Source organism: Labrus bergylta, chromosome 16 (genome assembly GCF_963930695.1).
Source record: "Labrus bergylta chromosome 16, fLabBer1.1, whole genome shotgun sequence".
Classification (NCBI taxonomy): domain Eukaryota; kingdom Metazoa; phylum Chordata; class Actinopteri; order Labriformes; family Labridae; genus Labrus; species Labrus bergylta.
In genome coordinates this window covers 14715582-14738468 of record NC_089210.1, presented here as the reverse complement: position 1 = coordinate 14738468, position 22887 = coordinate 14715582, and the positions used below count along the sequence as shown (strand labels likewise).

Below are 22887 nucleotides of genomic sequence, written 5' to 3'. Positions count from 1 at the left end.
AGGATTCTTAGAGGACTGTTATGAAAATGAATGTGGAGAGATGCATTAAGATACACAAAGAGAGGAAGACAGAACAAAAGAAAACTTTAATTCTAATACAATTTGTGTGACCATCATATAAAGAGAGAAGCTTTTTAAATCAAGAGTACTATGTGTAAAAAACTATCTTGTGGAGTTGATGATTGACCTTCTCTTGATTTAAAGATACTTACATTTGTGTATATTGGTACACCCTGTATTCATTCAAAACATTCCCAGAAAAAACAGAAAAACATCAGCTGATAATGCCTTTGCTTTGAGAGTTTGGAGAGAGAAAGAGCTTGCAGTAAAGAGATGAGGGTAAAAGTTCAGGGTTGAAGGGATGAGGTGATGACAGTAAGGGTTGTGGGATGAAGGGTTTGTGGCATATGCAAGCGTTTGGGAAAAATTTATATTAGGTGTATAGCCTTTGCATGTGACTAAAAGAAGCCAGACAACGCCACCTCGGCATACTTAGCTTAGACAGTACCACTATAGGGCACTCAGATTCTTAATAATAGGATGCAGAAGATGTGGTTCTAGTTTTAATAAGTAAAAAACATTGTTACTGTATTTTACATTGAAAATAATTGTAAAAAGAACACCCGGTCCCAGTCACACAGGGACAAAAGAGGGGATCTTATCGGGGTCTGAGGTGTACCAGTGGTGAGATGAGTTGAAGAGGGGTGAGAGGAATCCCAGGAGAAAAAAAAAACCCTATAAGGCTTAAAATATAGTTCTAAATGACAGGCACACACACATGCACGCTATGGTGGATTGAGTAAAATGGTACTTATATTGAGAATGAAAACTAGAAGGTGCAAGAATTGTAGTGAGGTGGCTACATACCGGTCAGGCCGTCAGGGAGAGGAGAGCTTCATGCTCAAACAACACATCAACCACTAACATACCTGCACTGGTGGCAACGGGAGTAAGGAAATGGGCAAGTGATGAAAAAAGAGACAAATTGAGGTGAACATCAAACACGTTTACAATTAGGTCTACATGACTGCTCAAGGAACTTTATTACATGCCAACTGCTATGAGTCCAGTTATATGAGCGAGGGGTTCATACTGTATGTTAGGAAGGCATGGAATTGTAAAACCTATGAATGAAAACGTCCTCGTCTTTGCCAGTGCTTCCCATTATTACAACAGAAAAATGTACATTTCCAAATCACCAAACAAAAAACAAAACAATTAGAATAATTCAAAGAATACTCAATCCAGGCCTTAATATAATTCAGAATAAGAAAGAGAATGATTTATTTTTTTGTCATTTTGATTACGGTAACTAGGGTCTTTAAAGCATTCTCTGTGCTTCCAGCCTTACTTTTCCCTTGTCTTTTTCCTCTGTATTGAAACCCTAAGGGCAGGACTCATAAAACATTAAACAGCTGCACTAGCTTGCCAATAAATAAAAGTGTCCCTGGAACCTTTTAAAGTTACTTAGCCACCTGAGGCTTGTTCAACGTAATGCTACATGTTCACCACATTCACCCTGTGGCCATTGTTACTTTTTAAAACAATATCAGAGTAGGAAACCCAAAAGCAATCATAGTGTCGTAATTTTTTGTATTACAGATTATAATTAGTTTAAATGCAGGGTACCTGTAAATAGTGATCACGTCAACACTTTCTGATAAATGGCCAAATGAGCAGAAAATTGAGTGTGAAAGTATTGAGGTAATCTATATAATAATGGCATTAACATGATAATTATAATGGTCCATAATAAACTCATAACTATGTGCTATTTTGTCTCTTTCATCCCTCATCTGGTTTACTGCCTTCGGAAAAATGACAAAGCGCCTTTGAATGGCAAAGTACAGAATGAGCTTCTGTACTCCTGCTGTGAATATATGTGTGCCTCTTGTTGCCTCCTTCCATTTCTGTTTTCACTGTTTTTTTAGTCTCCAGATTATGCCTTCCCTTCTGTTTTTGTTAACTTGATATTTATTTCTAGTCTACCTTTTCTTGCTGCCTCTGCGACAATGTCTGCTCTTTCATTTCCTCAAATTCTTAAATGTGCTGGAACCCTTAGGAATGTGGTATTTTTCTTTTGCCTTATTGATCTTGTGTATTTTAACAATATTGTATATTGTAAAGCAGACTGTTAGCTGTCCCTGTTTTAATGCTTGTCAATGTGGAAACTGAATCACTGCATTTTATGATCTTGTTTGAGCTACACTGCCATCAATATTGCAAACAGTTCCACTATAAATACTGTAAAACAATCAGTAATTTTCTTATTATTTTCAAGTTTTAGTCAAGACACAACATCTGCAGCCCCTGTTTCAGGTTCTTTTGGTCTGTAAATATGTATAACCTGTCACTGTACTCGTTTTCCATACGAGTGTTGTATTCCATGACTAAATTTGCTGTCCTATTATTTCACTTTATCTTGGGATTTTATTCTTATTCTTATTATTTCAGAGTACCCATAAAGGTCTTTCACGTCACACTACATTTAAACAGAATTATCTATTCAAGTCTCATGTCTTCAGCGACTCTGTCCTCTGTCCTGCCAAAACATTGTTTTTCTTTTCTTTCCTTCTCCCGACAATCACTCTCTTTCTTGGATGACAATGCCCCACTGTTTAGACTGACCCAGCAATTGTCTTTCCTAGACTTGAAAAAAGCCATTTGCACTGCGGGACCATGATGTGCTGCTGCCAAAACTTTTACATTTAAATTTTCTGATAAGGCTCTGCAGTGGTTTGACTAGTACCTTAGTGGAAGAGTGCAACGTGTAAGAGTCAATGGGAAAAGCCCACCTTCTGCACCAACAAAACAAATAGGGGTCTGTTATTGGTTCACTGTTAATTAGCATGTACCTGTATATTAAAGACTTACCTGAGATCTGTCCTGCAGTTGGCTGCCAGATGTATGCTGATGATACGGTTATCTATACATCTGCAAGATTGGTTATACAACAAGTTCAAACAGTGGGCGGCTGTGGCTCAGTTAGTAGTTAGTACCCGGTAGTTAGCAGAGTTGGTCATTGATCCCCAGCTCGTGCAGCCACATGTGTGTTGTGTCCTTGGGCAAGACACTTAACCCCAAATTGCTCCTGCTGCTTCCTCAGCGTTGTATGAATGTGTGTGGGATTAGTTACCTCTGATGGTCACTTACAGAGCAACCTCTGTCATCATCAGGGTGTGAACAGGTGACCTGTGGTGTAAAAGCGCTTTGAGTTGTCAGAAGACTAGAAAAGCCAAGCTCAAGTCCATTTACCATTTAGCATACATTTGAAATATGGCCATAATTCTGTTCTCTCAATATAGTAGGATTGAATCAATAGCTCCAAATATATATGCATCACAACATGGAACGCAGTAGTAAAACAACATCTGAGTATCTATCCTCGTCTCTGTTCTTCCTGTTCTAGCATGTGCCTTCATCGTCTGTGTGGGTTAGTAGCACCATCGTGTGGTCACAAAGTAAACACAATGATCCATCAAACAACTCCCTAAAATGAAGAAAAACACCAGTGTTACCATGGAATATCATTTTCTGAAAATCAAACACTTTATTTTATACAATAGTTTTTACAAATAGCAAATTATTAAAAAATAAATATTATTTAATTAAGTCATGAGAAACTGTAATTGTTATAGAACGTTTTTTTTTTTTTTTTAATTCAATTGTGGTTGTGATTGTCAAAACCTGTATGTTTGCTTATTAAAAAATGTTTCAGTATGAATGTTATGTAAGTTAGTGCATTAGTCTTTGTGTTCCTCCTCTGTCTTTTCTTTGGTAATGGGAAACTCCAGCGATGACCTGAAGCGAATGGGCCCTTCGCTCTCCCCGCTGCTAAGTTGCTTGGCAGCAGGGGCATGGATACGCAACTGTCCGTCATCCATCAGGGAGCAGGAGAGGCCAGACAGATCCAGGTGAGCGGGCAGGTCAATCTTCTGGACAAATCCCGTCTTTGATGAGGCAGAGGAGCAGAACGAAGCACAGGAGGAAGAGGAAGAGCGAGACTGTGTCTCTTCTGCTCCAGCCTGCTTCATGGCAACCACTGCAAGGCTCCGCCCCTCCACTTTGACAGTGATGTCATTGGGGGAATAACCACGGGCATCTAGGGTCACCAGGAGGTCATCTTTGTTATTCTTCTGTAGCTCCGTGCTAGAAGTCTCTCTCTGCTGCTTATCATCACTAAGCCTGAAAGGGAAACAAGATCTCAATCAGAATCAGCTGAATGACTTCATGAATGCATTGGTATCAAAGGACTCTTTCAAACCTACACTAACTAAATGTTTGAATCAGATGATGATACATATTCACACTTGGTAAGTTTCAGTAGTGGGCAAAAATGAACACAAATGTTTGTAGCATCCTAATAAAGACCTAAAATAAAGTGTCCACAGTGCTTTACTGACAAATTCTGTTTTTTTTTGTTTTGGAGGGAATGTGAGCTTCTCGTAAGCTGACCAGACTTATAGGCAACTTTGAGCTAATAGCTTCTGTAGTTCATCCAAGCTCATGCCATTCTTAGGCAGAAAACAATTAACTCTAATCACAAGACATGAGACCCATCGACATCAAACAACTTAAGAGAACATTTTTTAAAAGACTTGGGTATTCAGTTTAGCTTGCATTGCCAACTTATTAACACTTTAAGGTCAGAACAAACAACATCCAGTTTGAAATCAGCCACATATAAATCCAATCTGTTACATAACTGAGATCAACTGCTTTTACCATACCTCGCCAAAGTGTTAGAAAAGAAGGGAAACTGGCAGAGTCTAGTCAGGTGAGTCCCATCATGGAGCTCCCTCAGGAGGCTGTCCGCCAGCTTGGTTCTCTGGTTGAAAAAGTCTTGCTGCAGTGAGGGAAGGGACTCCTGCCGCAGCGGCCAAAGCGGCTGATCTTGGCTGAAGAAAGGGTCATCGCCAAAAAGGCCGGTCAAAGCTGCATGCTGGGACATCTTGTCCGTGTCTGAGAAAATTCTTGAAAAAAACGTTTTTAAAAAAAATCGACCTGTGAGAGTTGTGTTCTTATCCTCTTTGATTTTTGGAGGCAGATTCCTTTTTCAGACTTGATACCTCTGAGTGAGAACTAAGAGTTACCAGAGTGACTACTCCCTTTGTGTCTTCTATCTCGTACTTTGTGACATTAGAAGGGGTTTCCCTCCCTTTTAAATCCCAGCTGTCCTGATCCCCTCCCACAGTCCTATTTAAACCCCATGAGCTCACTGCTGTTTGTTAGCATGTGCCAGCCAGGAATGACCTGCAACTCATCAAAACTCTAAAGACAGCTCATGGTCATATCCGGTTTGGCTGGGTGTGGCTGTGTATGCTGAACGATACTTTATTTAGATGCTTGATCCATGTACAGTAAAATAAAAACACAGGGCAGTATTCATTTTCTCATTCAACATGCAGCAAGGTCAGTTTTCCAAAGTGTCAAACTTTTCTTGTGCATATGCTCACATTGGACTTTGTCAAAGCTGCAAGGATTAGGTTGGTTACACTAGCAACCCTAAATGATTCGAAAATAGAATAAATGACTCTTACTTTTTTTTCTTGTAAAACTCCAAATTTAACAGCAGCTGTTCAGAAGGTAGCATGTCGACCAGGAGTGTGAACAAAGCAGGTCAAGCCTCAGGTTTCAAGGCCTCATCACAGCTGCTTTGAGGGATGAACTCAGAGTGTCAACATTTCCCAGAGTCTTTCTGCATGTGTGTGTGTGTGTGAAGCAAGCATGCTCACATTACAAGGAGCTTGTGTCATAACTATTTGTGGCTGTCAAAGTGTTCTACTGTAAAACTGATATTTATATGCTTAAAGCTTTCTTCATAGTAATGTAATGTGTAAGGGCCTTATTCCTTCTACAATATTAAATCAGGTTTTTGCCTTTCCTGAATACTAAAATGTTGACAAATGTTAAAAAAGCCTTTCTCTATCCCCATTGTTAATGAGATCCTGCCAGCATACAAGGTGTCCTAAGTGCCAAAATAACTGTCTCCCATTTGATGAAAATGCTAATGCTGTGTGTATACTCACATTAAATCTCAGTTGGAGTGGGGTTGAATGGGATTAAAACTATTTTGACAGGGGGATAAGGTGAGTAAGTGGTGGTAAATGGTAAATTGACTTGAGCTTGTTTAGCTCTTTTAGTCTTCTGACTACTCAAAGTGAGCCTAGACCACAGGTCACATCTACCCATTTACACACTGATGGCAGCAGCTGCTATGAGTGACCATCAGAAGGAACTAACGTCATTCATACACATTCACAATCTGTCAATTAACTAGCAGGAGCAACATGGGGATAAGTGTTGTGACCAAGGACTCATGTGGCTGACCTTCCGGTTGCGAGACGACTGACTCTACTAACGGATCAGTGAAAATTTAAATGTTATTTATGTGAAAGTTAGCTAGTTTTAAAATTGAATTATTCATTCCTTTATCAAATTTAGTCACCACAAGAACCTGTGTTTACAGTAAACAAGTTCGAGAAACAAATAAAGCTTTTTCAAGACCATTTCTATTATCCAAAAAGATTGTACTTTAGTGCGATTAATAAACTTTAAAGATGCACAGCTGCTCCATTAAACACATTACAGAAATTCAGAATTGTATTGATTGTTTTTCATTTTGTTTATTTTAAAAACACTGCATTTAGTTAGCATTGATCATTTTATATGGTATTAGAAACAGACTAAGGGTATTAAAATAACACTGTTATGTTTGTTAAGTTGATGGGAACGCTGATGTGATTTTGGTCATTTGAAGTCTTTGCTTTGTTGTTGTGTCATGGGTACCGTCTACATTATGTGTTCTTTGTGGTCTGGATACAAACTGACTTTTAAAAAAATGTTTTTTGGTTGAGACATTGGTTGGTAGACTGAAAAGAGAAAGCAAGTAAACATTAGATCATGAGAAGAGCTGCTGCAAAAATAAAGAAGTGTGTCAGTGAACCAGGGGTTTCAGAGACATACATAGAAAGGATGATACAAGATGGCTGCTGATAGCTCAGCTCATATTACTGAGTTGTTATTATTACACCACCCAGAAAAGACTGGTCAGTATTTATGGTTGTATGATGTTATTCATCTTGAACATCTCATAGTCATGTCTGCTGATGTGGATTTCCTAAGTACAAAACCACGAGCTGACACACAAAAGTACTGTTCTTTATGAACATAAACACATGCATTATCTTGTACATCTAACACATTTATTTTTTGTTGTTGTTCAAAATATGTATCATCCGACTGGTTTTAAAGAGCCCATATTATGCCCTTTTTGGGGTTCCTATATTTAATCTATGTACCTACTAAAGTATGTTCACAATAGCTAAAGTTCGAAAAAAGTGTCTGTTTTCATGTACTGCCGCTCGATGCACCGGCTCACTTCTGACTCTCTCTCTAAGGCTCTGAAGTGCCCACGTTCAGGAGGACGTAGGAGAAGCTGTGTTTCCGCGGACTTTGAATTTTTGCACATAGATGTGCCTAAACATGCACAGGACACATGGAAAACACACTAAAGGGCATATAAAACCAGAAAAAGCATAATATGGGCCCTTTAACAAGGTGTTATGGCAACACTGTCCCTGATAGGTTGTATGGCATGGCTGTCAAGCTAGTAAGGAGGGGGCGGGCCTTCCTGCCTGGTCAAATGGCCAATGGCAGGGAAGCCACCGTCTTCATTAGCTGGCAGGTATGCAGGACACAAATGCTTGGGAATGTGAGAAGCTTCGTGGTAGTTGGACAAGAGACTGTGTGTGCCTTCCCGTGTTCTTTGTAATTAAGTCTTTGAGTTACTGTCATGTGTTTTTGTTAAATAATGAACTGTCATCTGACGGAGGAAAGCGTTGGTTTGGACCGAGCAGAGTGAGCTGGTCCAGAGAGTGACGCATCATTGTGCCAAGAGAAGACTGCAACAGGTAAGGTCCGTCTTCCTTACCTTAGTTGGCAGCCACAAACAATTATGCCGCGGGCAGCAGACACCTGGAAGCCCTGGACGTAGTAAAAATCACAAGGTTGTGTTTGCCGTGACAAAAGCAACAATTATTCCCAAGTATAAATGTCCTTAAGAACATTAACCTCCACTATGGTAAATGATAAATGGACCTGTCGTATACATTTATACATAAATATCTCTACATGACATGTGTAGGTAAGTACCAAAATCCAGGCAATCCTGTCAAAGGAATAGTTTGGTGTTTTTGAAGAAGTGTAGTATAAGGTTCTTGCAATAGTATATATTGTCCACAGGAGATGTTGGTCAGCTCAGCTGTTCAGGCGTGGAAACTATGTTATACATTGTTTGCTCCACGCTAAAATTTAGCTAACTTAAAAAAAAATCAGCTGGTTGGTTCTGCAGGCTTCAAAAGAGACAACAAATAAATCCAGATCAAAAAGTGAGCATTTTTTACAGCGAATATTACTAGCCCTTAAAATGTCTCAATAATATCAACATGTCACAGTCTAATTATCAATCTACGTTAACAAAACTCAAGTTGAGTTGTACGATATAGACCTAAACAGCTGATTAATGCGCTGTGGATTGAAGAACATGTAAGCTATGTGGTGTGCCGAAGCAGTGCAAATTTAATATTCATTTACCCCGACGTAGTTTTTCAGTAAAAATATTTGACTTTCCTGAGGGAACCTTCCCAAGGGATTAATAAAGTTCCTATCTATCTATCTATTCATCCATCCAGCCATCCAGCCATCCAGCCAACCAGCCAACCATCCAACCAACCAACCGAAAATTAGGGCTTCTCCGAAAGGGACAGCTCCTACCTTATCACACGTATCTCTGGAAATCAAAATCAGAATTTCTGAATTTAAGCAAAGTTTTTAACAATACCATTTTCAATTTTTGAAATATACACACTTAAAACACACATGATGTGGTTTAGGCGAAAATTTTAAATTGAAAAAAAAAAATCTTCTTAAGAAGGTTATCTTAACATAAAAGCAAGTTATTTGACTTTTCACCGGACTCAAAGCTGTCATCAGCACCTAACAGGAAACTAGTGGAGCCAGGATAACACAGCGACCTGTACAGTGGGGCCCTATTACTGTAATATGTGAGAAGAGAAGAAACTACCAATAGATTAAGACTAAACAACTTTAATATATTCTTTAATATACTGTATATATTATAAAACATTTTATAGACATTCCAATTGCCTTAATGAACACAGCCTTATATGTAACCTTAATGAACACAGCCTTATATGTAACCTTAATGAACACAGTCTTATATGTAATCTTAATGAACACAGTCTTATATGTAACCTTAATGAACACAGTCTTATATGTAATCTTAATGAACACAGTCTTATATGTAACCTAAATGAACACAGTCTTATATGTAACCTTAATGAACACAGTCTTATATGTAATCTTAATGAACAGTCTTATATGTAATCTTAATGAACACAGTCTTATATGTAACCTAAATGAACAGTCTTATATGTAATCTTAATGAACACAGTCTTATGTGTAACCTAAATGAACACAGTCTTATATGTAATCTTAATGAACACAGTCTTATATGTAACCTTAATGAACACAGCCTTATATGTAACCTAAATGAACACAGCCTTATATGTAACCTAAATGAACAGTCTTATATGTAACCTTAATGAACACAGTCGTATATGTAACCTTAATGAACACAGTCGTATATGTAACCTTAATGAACACAGTCTTATATGTAACCTTAATGAACACAGTCTTATATGTAACCTTAATGAACAGTCTTATATGTAACCTTAATGAACACAGCCTTATATGTAACCTAAATGAACACAGCCTTATATGTAACCTTAATGAACACAGTCTTATATGTAACCTTAATGAACACAGTCTTATATGTAACCTTAATGAACACAGTCTTATATGTAATCTTAATGAACACAGTCTTATATGTAACCTTAATGAACACAGTCTTATATGTAACCTTAATGAACACAGTCTTATATGTAACCTTAATGAACACAGCCTTATATGTAACCTAAATGAACACAGCCTTATATGTAACCTAAATGAACAGTCTTATATGTAACCTTAATGAACACAGTCGTATATGTAACCTTAATGAACACAGTCTTATATGTAACCTTAATGAACACAGCCTTATATGTAACCTAAATGAACACAGCCTTATATGTAACCTTAATGAACACAGTCTTATATGTAACCTTAATGAACACAGTCTTATATGTAACCTTAATGAACACAGTCTTATATGTAACCTTAATGAACACAGCCTTATATGTGACCTAAATGAACACAGCCTTATATGTAACCTTAATGAACACAGTCTTATATGTAACCTTAATGAACACAGTCTTATATGTAACCTTAATGAACACAGTCTTATATGTAATCTTAATGAACACAGTCTTATATGTAACCTTAATGAACACAGTCTTATATGTAACCTTAATGAACACAGTCTTATATGTAACCTTAATGAACACAGCCTTATATGTAACCTAAATGAACACAGCCTTATATGTAACCTAAATGAACAGTCTTATATGTAACCTTAATGAACACAGTCGTATATGTAACCTTAATGAACACAGTCGTATATGTAACCTTAATGAACACAGTCTTATATGTAACCTTAATGAACACAGTCTTATATGTAACCTTAATGAACACAGCCTTATATGTAACCTAAATGAACACAGCCTTATATGTAACCTTAATGAACACAGTCTTATATGTAACCTTAATGAACACAGTCTTATATGTAACCTTAATGAACACAGTCTTATATGTAACCTTAATGAACACAGTCTTATATGTAACCTTAATGAACACAGCCTTATATGTAACCTAAATGAACAGTCTTATATGTAACCTTAATGAACACAGTCGTATATGTAACCTTAATGAACACAGCCTTATATGTAATCTTAATGAACACAGTCTTATATGTAACCTTAATGAACAGTCTTATATATAACCTAAATGAACACAGTCTTATATGTAACCTAAATGAACACAGCCTTATATGTAACCTAAATTAACACAGCCTTATATGTAACCTAAATGAACAGTCTTATATGTAACCTAAATGAACACAGTCTTATATGTAACCTTAATGAACACAGTCTTACATGTAACCTTAATGAACACAGTCTTATATGTAATCTTAATGAACACAGTCTTATATGTAACCTTAATGAACACAGCCTTATATGTAATCTTAATGAACACAGCCTTATATGTAACCTAAATGAACACAGTCTTATATGTAACCTTAATGAACACAGTCTTATATGTAACCTTAAAGGTCCCATATTATGCTTTTTCTGGTTTTATATGCCCTTTAGTGTGTTTTCCAAGTGTCCTGTGCATGTTTAGGCACATCTACGCAGAAACGCGGCTTCTCCTACGTCCTCCAGTTAGCTGTAGCATTAGCTGCACGTAACGCTCGGTTCTAGCCCCCCTCGATAAAAATTTGTCAGTGTGGCGTCATTGTCAGTGTGAGATCACTGATCTAAGTCCATTGGCTCGTTGTGGCAAGCCCTGCAGCTCATGTTGAAATTTCCGAGACGCGTGCTGAGCAACTGACCAATAACGACAGAGCGGATCGGCAGACACCATCAGAGCAGACCTGGCCCATGTGGGGTCTAACAGTGTGGGCTCAACAGAGCGTAGCTGACGGACTCAGAGCGTGGAAGGAGCAAGGAGGAGCAGTACATGAAAACAGACACTTTTTTCGGACTTTAGCTATTGTGAACGTAAAAAGGAACGTAGTACATAAATTAAATATATGAACCCCAAAAAAGGGCATAATATGGGCTCTTTAATGAACACAGTCTTATGTAACCTTGATGTGTAAAGCCTCCCACGATCTTGATGATAAACGACCTCTAATTATGGAAGAGAAACTTCTTCTCTTATGAAGAATGTATGATAAAAACTGCTGAGTTGTTTCTGTGTGTATAAATATGTGTTCTTGAGTCCTATGAACTACTCTCACAGACTACTCTGTACTCTGTGAGATTTGCACCTTAATAAAGAAACATCTGAATTTCTAACAATAATGCTTTAAAGATTATTTGATATTTTATGACAAAATGAAAGTCATAAATGTACAAAATAACTTTCAAAATGCAATGTATCCTGCTAAAAAAAAAAGATTTAGGATTAGATCTAAACAATGACTAGCGCACAGTCTTGCATGCATGGCGGAAATGCATTAAGGGCAAAGGTTACATAATCTGGGCACACAGTAAGACAAAAGTACAGAGGGGATGTATCTTATAATGGGGCCTTTAATTACTACAAAGGGTAAGTAACATAACTGCCTTTTACTGCTTTTAGATAGCTATTTGTTACAAACCTGCTCACACCTCATATAAAGACCAACTAAAATGTTAGCACTTTAGAATTTGTCGTGTTCTGACTACTCAAATTGCTTTAAACGTCATGTTAGCACACACACACACACACACACACACACACACACACACACACACACACACACACACACACACACACACACGGCAACCTCAAAAGTTCTCAGAAATATCCTCATGCTTTCCATAAGTGCCATCAGTTGTTTCAGTAAGTGGTTTTACATTTTCATAGTCATCTTCTTCTTCACTGGTTTCTTCTTCCTCTTGTCTGTTTTCATCTTCACTGAAACAGACCCCCTTGTCCATTCTCAAACGTGAATTTAGGCCTACTTCTTCAGAATCATGATCATCAAATCGCTCTGGTTCCTCATAAATATTGTCCTCATCCACTGTTTCCTCTTTGAGATTCTTCTTGGTTTCCATTGAATTTATATTTACATAATCATCTTCATCATCTTTGCAATACTTTCCCACTCTGACAGCCACTGAAACAGAAGTATTGGAACAATGTGTGAGTTATGAAAGATCTTTGGAGAAAGTGTGTATTCAAAATTGTAAAACTGTGTGTCTTGGTGTGTACATTTGTTGTGGACAAGGGTTGGCTGCTTTGCTTATTTTCTTAAACTGCGGGCCAGACAGACCACCACCAGCAGCACCACCAGCAGCAGCAGCAGCACCAGCAGCAGGAAGCCAGCAGCTAGTAAGGACACCATCGACGACCGAGACGCTGAGAGGGAAAAGCATTTGATTCATTTATCCTACAAGTTTACATGTTTAACCTCTCACCATTGCCTAGTCAAATGTACTTCTGATATATAACCCCCAGATGTATCATTTCTTAACAAAGCATCACATGAACAAACCTAATTTGATTTCAGTATCATTGAAAGACTGGAATTCCAACTCACTCTCACCAACCAGCAAGAAATCTGGTCATTTTGATTTATGACCAAACACTGCCAATACTGCACTTAGAAGGTTGTGTTCTTTATGAATATGGGCATTTTAAAGGGCCCATATTATGCTTTTTCTGGTTTTATATGCCCTTTAGTGTGTTTTCCAAGTGTCCTGTGCATGTTTAGGCACATCTATGTGTAAAAATTCAAAGTCCGCGGAAACGCGGCTTCTCCTACCTCCTCCTGTTAGCTGTAGCATTAGCTGCATCTAACGCTCGATTCTAGCCCCCCTCGATAAAAATTTGTCAGTGCGGCGTCTTTGTCAGTGTGAGATCACTGATATAAGTCCATTGGCTCGTTGTGGCAAGCCCTGCAGCTCATGTTGAAATTTCCGAGACGCGTGCTGAGCAACTGACCAATAACGACAGAGCGGATCGGCAGACCAATCAGAGCAGACTTGGCCCATGTGGGGTCTAACAGTGTGGGCTCAACAGAGCGTAGCTGACGGACTCAGAGCGTAGAGGGAGCAAGGAGGAGCAGTACAAGAAAACAGACACTTTTTTCGGACTTTAGCTATTGTGAACGTACAAAAGTAGGTACATAGATTAAATATACGAACCCCAAAAAGGGCATAATATGGGCTCTTTAAGACAAATCTATTTTCACTGATGATATTTTAAACTGTTTTTAAAGCTTCACTTGATTGTTGTCTACTTGTTGTTATTAGTCTGCTTAGCTTTGCATTTTGTTGCACTGGTGCTTTTACACAAATGAAGGGAGATAAAGAGAGATCACACAGCTCGTAAAGATTTTGTTAAGGTAAAATATAACTTTACTCATCAGTGGTTTTGTTCATGTAAAAATATGAAACTTAATGCTCCCACCTACTTACATTTAATGATAACGCTGATTGGTCCAGTCTCAGTAGAATTAAATCTCCTTGTAGACAGTTCGACCTCATACACACAGCTGTAGTTGCCCTGGTGTTTATATTCAGCTACAGGGAAGTCAAAGGAGGCCGAGTGGTTGACTGTTCGCTTTGCGGCAACAATGGTTGAGTCAGAGGAGATGAGAAAGAATTGGCCCTCAGGATAGCTGCAGTTAATGGAGCAGATGAAGACAAAGCGGTAACCCCTAGTGACCTCTGCACCTTCAGGACGCCAGACCAGCCCTCTGTTAGGAGATGTGAGAGAGATACTCGGCTGTTGCAGTCTCACTGGTTTCAAAAGGGTGAGATGAAGAAAATATAATACAACAGGATTTATTTACAGAAAAGATAAGATCTAGATCCAATAAATCAATCAATCAATCAATCCAAATTTGTATAGCGCCAAATATTATCTCGAGACACTTTAACAAAAGAGCAAGTAAAAGACCTTACTCAGATTGTGAGTACATATTAAAGAAAGATAAATCTAAAAACAATAAACATCATTGAAAAAGTAAGTCTAAAAGTAAGTCCAGTCTGCATTGGAACAAGCCTCGATTTAACATGAACTGGATGACTGAGAACCTACACAGACAACATTGAAAACAAGAAACTAAATAAAATAACTTATATTGTATATTTAGAAAAGTCTTTACAAATCAACATGTTAAAGAGACTGACTTTTGTCCTTACCAGTGATGGAGAGTCTGAGTGGGTCACTTAGGACGGAGGCGAAATTTTGACTTGAAATGCTTTTCTTGTACTGACACTGATAGGATCCATCATTTTCAAGGTCAACTTGAATAATGTTGAATGTAGCAGAGTTGGAACTTGGTGTTTGGGTCACTGTGAATGAGCCTGGGATTTTCTGAAGAGTGAATGTGCCACCTAGAAGCTCAGCTGTGATGGAACAAATGATGACGATATCCTGACCCCAGGTAACCTCACCAACAGGTATCATGGAGATGCTGGGCTTAGGGAGGCTAACTGAAAAAAAACAACAATATTTTGGTGACACACTTCTCTTAATTTATCTTCAATCTGACAAGAATATGCCTATGTTTTTCAGATCGTATTCAGCATATTCTGGCAAGCCACAATCATCAGAAGTATGTAGAATACACCAACTATCAAATAATCATCTGGTTAACTTGTTTTGTATAATCAAACCGGATGTATTGAATAAAGGACAAACTATTTTATATCTTTATAAATAAACAAATACATTTAAAAAGTATGTTTAATCATGGTACTTGCTTTATTTGAGTTTTATTATAACTTTCCTTCCTCTGAGCTTAAAAGTGTTGTTAACTTTGATGATACCACTACCACATATCCTGCTAGTCACAGCAAACTTCTGGCACCAAATGAAGAGGAGCAGGAAAGGGTTTGAACCTCACAAATACATGAAGTGCCAGTGAACACAGCAACCCAAATAACAGACGCTCTGCTATTGCTATAACACATACTGTATATTTGTGGTTAAGAGTTATGTATTTTGTATTTTGTTAATGTACTATAAATTCTGTTGAGTTTCAAGTGAACATTTGTCTTAGTTAGAAATACTCTTGGCATTTATTGAATGTATGTCCCCACTTAATCCAATTGAGGCATTGAAGTTGTGTGTGAAATGTGATAAGAAGTAATTTTTACATTAATGGTGGTAAATGGACTTGAGACTCGCAAAGTCTTTCTAGTCTTCTGACAACTCAAAGCACTTTTACACTGCAGGGGCTGTATTCACAAAATCTCTTAAGTACTAAGAGTTGCTCCTTGTGACAGAATTCTTAGAACGTTTTTAGAATCGTGACATTTCCTAAGGATTTTCCCTCAAAGTTAAGACTAGAGCCTTGTTAAAAAAGGAAAGTTATTCACGCAGTGTCTTAGCCCTTAAGAGAGCTCCTAAGGCTACAAACTGTTAAGGAGTAGTGAGGAGGACTTTTAACAGGTTTAAGAGTTTTTTCAAGCAGAGGAGAAAATGGAAACATGTTCTGCAAACACTCCATGAAGAATATTCGTTTTCAATCATTGTTTGGCCGAAGAGACAAAAATGATATGTGCAGACATTTAATAAATCCATCTGTGACTTCTTTCAGTGCAAAGTGAGACACGTATGTTGAGTTTGTCTACGTGTGGTTACCTCCACAGGTGCATCCAATCACTAATTTAGGACCTTCACATGTTGATATAACAATCAGCATGTAAAGAGGCTGCTGCACAAGTGGGCATGTGATTTCAAACATTTTGTAGGCTATATATTTTTAAAGTATATTTATCCCACGGAGATGTTCATTTCTTAGTGATCATAATTACACAATGGGCCCAATCGATTTCACTGTCTATGGCCATTATCACTAAGACAGCACAGTTTTTTCTCCATTTATTAGCTCAACCAATGACAGCTTCTGAAAGAAATGTGTCATATCTAGCAACGGAGTCAACCACGCCTCCTCATTAAGACAAAAGTTTCCGTCTCTTCCTTGCTCAGAGTTGCTCTGAGAATGTTCCTGAATCATTCCTAGGCTAAAATTCCTTGCTCGGAGTTTTTAGTGTAAGTTAGGAGCTCTCTGAGAGGATTCTCAGAATGTCTGTGAATACAGGCGCAGAACTCCCGGTAGAGAGATGACCAACTCAGCCACTGAGCCACAGTCGTCCTTGAAATAAATGTAAGCAATATATATATATATATATATATCATAATAATAATATAATAATATAATATTATTATAATATAATAATAATAATGAATGATAAAGTAAACCTATGAGTAAAAAGCAGCTTCTCTTTGATGATAACACTGCATTACCATGAATGATTACACTGACTTTATCTTTGTTGAGTTGATGAGACTCAGCATTCTCTCCTCCAGCCCTTTAGGTTGCCTTTGATATTTTCACAACTTCATCAATATTTAAAATATTAAAAACTATGCTCACCAGAACAGATCACACCAGCATCCTCATTGTGTTGACAGTTGTGTTTCCCCATTTCTTTGGACTGACACTCAGTTAGAAAACGTTCACTTCCTGAACAGGCCACATCATCCAGCAAGATTGGGTCAGCTCCTGTACCAAAAAGGGCACTTCCAGGAGCACTCAGTGCCGTCCCACAGTTTAGCTGTCTGCACACCACCTCAGCATCTCTTAAGTCCCAGTCATCATCACATACTGTTCCCCAGGTACTGCCATAGAAGAGTTCAACTCTTCCAGAGCACCGAGTAGATCCAGCTAATCTGATCTGAGCACCTGAGAATTGATCACAGTAGAAAAAACATTTCTGGATGAAACATGCCTTTCTTTTCTTACTGGGTCATTTGAAAAACTGATTTGAAGATAAATGCAGAAAAACATTTTGATTCATTTAGAAATATTGTATCAACAAATCACGATTATCATTCTGCTCTTAAATTTAAAGAGCATGCGGCAGGGTGTGGTTACCAGCTTTTACATGTGAAAAAGTTCCTACAGGCTGCACAGACCCACAATGACAAAAACAGGTTGATTTCAAAAAGCACACTTGATTTTTCAAAACATTTGTTACAAAAAGGTTCTTACCTGAGCAGACCACGCCAGCATCCTCACTGTGTTTACAGTTGTGTTTTCCCATTTCGCTGAATTGACACGCAGTTAAAGAACGTTCACTTCCTGAACAGGCCACATTATCCAGCAAGATTGGGTCAGCTCCTTCACCAAAACTGGCACTTCCAGGAGCACTCAGTGCCTTCCCACAGCTCAGCTGTCTGCACACCACCTCAGCATCTCTTAAGTCCCAGTCATCATCACATACTGTTCCCCAGGTACTGCCATAGAAGAGTTCAACTCTTCCAGAGCAATGAGTAGATCCAGCTAATCTGATCTGAACTCCTAAAAAAAACACATAGAAGAACAAGCACACAAAAAACATTTTTTTTGTCATTTTAAAAACTGCTCCTGAAAGACACCTTTGACAGATGTTATTTAAATGGTAAATGGACTTGAGCTTATATAGCACTTTTCTAGTCTTCAGACTACTCAAAGCATTTTGACTCTGCATGTCACACCCACCCATTCACACACTGATGGTAGTGGTTGCTATGTAGTATCATCCATCAGAAGTAACTAATCCATTCATATACTGGCACTGAAGCAGCGGGAGCAATGCAGGGTTAAGTGTCTTGCCCACAGACACATCGGACATGTTGCCCAGCTGGGGATTGAACCCTCAACCTTCTGGTTGAAAGACGACTACTCTACCAACTGAACTGGAAAGGCTACACATACACAGATTCAAACAAGAGAAAGTACAATTTTGCCTTGTAAGTCTGAATCAGCGTTCTCGTGCTCGGCCAACAACTCCAACTGAGCCACAGCCGCCCCTTTAGAAGCTTGTGTTAAAATTAATTTGTTATTCTGCTCTTAAATTCAAAAAGCATGCAGCAGGGTGTGGTTTACATATTTTGTGTGTGAACAGCTCATAAGCTTTACAATGACTATGAAAAAGCAGGAATAACACATTCATTTAACTGTTTATTTAGATCTCTTCTCATTTGAGCAGCCCTCATCCACACCCAAACATGTCTTCAGTAATGTGTCCTTAGTTTTCTGAGCGGACACTCAGTTATTGACCTTTCAATTGCTAGACAAGCCACCTCATGAAGGCTATTTCCTTCCCTCAAGTAATTGGCACTCACTGCCGCACAACAGCCCAGCCGTCGGTACACCACCATAACATTGTTCTAATTCCAGCTAAACTAGCCCAATTGATCTGATCTGACCACCCTTCAGGCACATAAGACTTAATACAGGCTATGGTATCGTGGTGGAAATGAAGCAATTTTAGAAAATTGGACTGACCTGCAGCAGGCAAAGAAGAGGTCCAGAGTACAGAGACTATAGAAGAGAAGAAAGTTACAATAAGTGCAGAAATATAAACGTCCTTTTTTCATCTAACTCTCTCTGTATATTTGAATTAATTGAGTATAATAAAGTATAGTGTCATAACTATTCTGTTAACCTGCTTTCAAATGTTGAATCTTGGAACATTCTTCTTACCCAGGGTCAAGTAAAGGTTTCTCTGTTGTATGCTCCTCATGGCTGATGCATAGGGTGCTTGTATCATTATCGGTGAAAGGACAGACCGAAAAATGACTTTAAAAAAGTCTGCAGACGCACTTAACCCTGCTTGTCTTTTTTCTGAAATACTTCCTCTTTACAGTGCTGATGTTTTTTTTAAACAAAAAAGTTCAGCAGCACTCAGCAGAACTCAGCTGCTTAAATTGGAACCGCTGCTGCACAGAGACAGCAAAGTTGTCACAAAAAAAATATTTTCAGTTCTAGGGCTTAATCCTGTGAATTTTATAAGCATACTGTTGTGAGGGTTGTAGATAAACCAATTGGTCTTTCTCAGCTCTGGTCCCTACAAGTAAAATGAGCCATCCGTCATGTAGTGGGGCTATCCTTGTTAAGTAATGTATTAAATTCATGTTAGGGTATTCAGTTACCAATTCCTGTTTTTACTTTGTTACGTGCAGCCTTTCTTCCTTCTCTGGCTTTAATCCCCGGAGCCATAGTCTCTGCATTTCAAGTCTCTTATCTCCTTGTTCCTCTTAAGAGTTTGTATTTTATAGTCCTGGTCTAAAAAAACTGTTTGAAATATGTATTAAGTACGAAAGCATTAGCTGATGCTGCCATGACAAACACACTTCAAGTGATAAAAGGACATCCCATGTGTCTATAGTGACATATTGTCTTGTTAGTTTTCACCTTGCATAGGTATCTCCGTTCATCTTTGGTAGGACGGACTAAAGACACAAGCCTTGAGAGTGGGCAGGAGGCATGGATGCAACTTAAGAGACCTGGGTCCTTTCCGAATAGCTACAGATCAGTAGGATGTGCAGACTTTTCAGTAGGGAGTTTCAGTAGACTGAACCCTTGTGGTCATTCAGTGGTCATTTTTTGGGTCCACCTCAGTAGACTGAACATTTCAGCATGGATACTAACTTCCGGGTTTTATGCATATGGATTGGATATATCGTTTCAGGAAATGAATTGTATTTTACCACCCACAATGCTGTGTGAAAATAAACATAAAATGTCACTTTACGTGCGCCTCCAAATCAAAACAAACGAGCGTGGATTAATTGAATCAATTTTTAATCTAGAGTTAAAGTCCCGACTGAAATCACTACTTTTAATAAACAACAAAAAATGTAACAAATGTATGAATTCAGTAGACAGTACCTACTATATGTGCTGTATACTTTTAGTATCTGCACAGTAGGCAGATATTTGTTCCTTCGTCGTCTGATTCATTCAGTAAAGTAAAATAAACCAATAAAGGCGCATACATAAATAAACAGTAGTATTCATTTTTTTACAAATTGAAATGGTGTTATGATTTTCTAGATTTAAAGCAAAATTATGTGGATAGAATGAATAAGGAGGAGAACAAGGTAATATATCTTAGGCATAATGTAACACGTGTCTTCACTGTCCACTTGATCGGTTCACACTTTAAGATTTTAATTGTTTTTTTACTTGATAAAACTGTTTGCCATGGGTCAAAGGTCCAGTACTTTTGCCATTTTAAATCATTCTGACACCTAAAGGTCTAGATAAATATCCTCCTGTTTTTCATAGCTGTCTAAAGTTGGTTCATTAAATGGCTGGATTACACTGTCATAGTAATCTTCAACTTCACTGGTTTCTTCTTGTTGTTCTTCTCTTTCTTGTCTGAAAAAGACTTCGTTGGTCTTTCTCAAGATTGAATCTGGGGCCACTTCATCACAATCATGGCCCTTGTATCTCTCTGGCTCCTCATATATATTCTCTTCTTCCACTCTCACCATTTCCTCTTCCCAGATTCTTCTCGGTGTCAACTGAACAAACATTCACATAGTCCTCTCTATCATCTTCATAACAACTCCCCACTCTGGCAGCCACTGAAACAGAAGAATTTGAAACACATGTCAGTACTTATGGCTGAACTCTTGAGAAAGTGTGTATTTAAAATGTAGAAAATATGTGGCTTGATGAGCACATTGAGTTTGGACCAGGGTTCCTGGCTGCTTGGCTTTTCGTCCTCTTTTGCAGAGCAGACAGATCACCAAAAGCACTACAAGCAGCAGCAGGAGGATCCCAGCAGTTACTGAGGACACCAGAGGCAGATTATAGAGAGGCACTAGGAAAGAGAACATTTGATTAGTTTATCATACATAAATGTTTTATTATCTCTAAACCACATACGGCTAAAATAGTGTGCTTTAAGTTTAAACCCAAGACTTAGATATAAGGGTGAGGGTATTCATTCATATGCTAAACCAGTGGAAAAAAATGTAAGCTTCCATCCACTTCAGCTTTACCCCAACGACATCTGCTGGAAACTAGGTTACTATGATTCATGACCAAAACATTTTTACAGACCGATTAGGTTTTGTCCAACTTAATATGCTGCCACCTTGACTTACCATTAAACCAGGGCTGCAAGCATACTGTACACATACACACCTCTGAAAATGGTCAAATTGCTGCAGCACAGCTGGTCTTTAATCAGCCTAAACGAGTTTATGGTACTCTACTTTAATAACTAAAATTGCTGAGCGGAGCCATTGCTATTAAGAAAGAGGAAGGAACAATTTTGAAGTCATGAGGAAGTTATTAGTTGTTGGTAAATGGTAAATGGACTTGAGCTTCGTTTGAGAAGGGTTTCTTTTCTCCAGAAATGTATTTTTATTTAACCAGCCAGTAACTTTGATTTTTTTAGTTAAGTTTTTGCCCTGTTTGGGTCTTTATCTAATTTGGATAAAGGCTTATCTGCCTTTTCAGAGGAAACAAAGGGAGATATTGCACATCATCACCAATATTGCACAGTGTACACTTTAATTGGTAATTAAAAAATTAAAAAATGCTAAGCTTAATTCTACTCACATTTAATAACAACCCTGATTGCTCCTGTTTCAGTAGAATTAAATCTCCGTGTAGGCAGTTGGACCTCATACACACAGCTGTAGTTGCCCTGGTGTTTATACTCAGCTACAGGGAAGTCAAAGGAGGCCGAGTGGTTGATTGCAGGCTTGGTGGCAACGATGGTTGAGTCAGAGGAGATGAGAAAGAATTGGCTCTCAGAGTAGCTGCTGTTAATGGAGCAGATGAAGATAAATCTGTAACCCCTGGTGACCTTTGCACCTTCAGGACTCCAGACCAGCCCTCTGTTAGGAGATGTGAGAGAGATACTCGGCTGTTGCAGTCTCACTGGATTCGAAAAGGATAATACAAAGAACAATAAGACAACAGGATTTTAAAAACAGGTCAGGATAAGGTACAGATTCCTGATAAAGCCCCATACACAATCAAGCACATTAAGGCTGTGAATTTATTGGTAGTTGAAATGGAGACAAAACTAGCTTCTTGTGAAGTTCATACATAGACACCGCACAAGAAAACAAAAGTTGTGTCTTGATACTTCTTGTTTATACTTCCTCATTATGCATTATGCTTCCTCAAATACTTTAAGATGTGAAGCTCTTTTGGGAGGTGCTCTAATAACTTATTATCTTTATCACATAGTGTTCTACTGCAAAGACAAAAACATGTTTTAAAGAAAGTTTAGACACTATCATATCAATTTTAACCTTTTTAACAAACCATCAATACAAGAATGACCAAGTTGACTTTTGTGTTATATTTTAAAATGATCAATATTTGTTTAACTTACCAGCGATAGA

General features: G+C 38.1%; 2 protein-coding genes across 2 annotated transcripts; both read right to left on the bottom strand.

The window, feature by feature from the left end:
- Positions 1–3527: 3527 nt before the first annotated feature.
- hspb9 (heat shock protein, alpha-crystallin-related, 9) lies at positions 3528–5149 on the bottom strand. Its single transcript, XM_020649585.3, has 2 exons — positions 4731–5149; positions 3528–4185 (listed from the first exon to the last, which is right to left on the bottom strand). The coding sequence occupies exons 1-2, from the start codon at positions 4949–4951 to the stop codon at positions 3744–3746; spliced, it is 663 nt and encodes a 220-aa protein (XP_020505241.1). The 5' UTR covers positions 4952–5149; the 3' UTR covers positions 3528–3743.
- An 8876-nt stretch (positions 5150–14025) lies between these two features.
- LOC109995782 (uncharacterized) lies at positions 14026–22646 on the bottom strand. Its single transcript, XM_065964785.1, has 6 exons — positions 22639–22646; positions 22166–22371; positions 21204–21311; positions 21010–21105; positions 17741–18049; positions 14026–14474 (listed from the first exon to the last, which is right to left on the bottom strand). Exons 1-6 carry the CDS (start codon positions 22644–22646, stop codon positions 14143–14145), a joined length of 1059 nt encoding a protein of 352 aa, XP_065820857.1. The 3' UTR covers positions 14026–14142.
- Between the last annotated feature and the right edge of the window lie 241 nt (positions 22647–22887).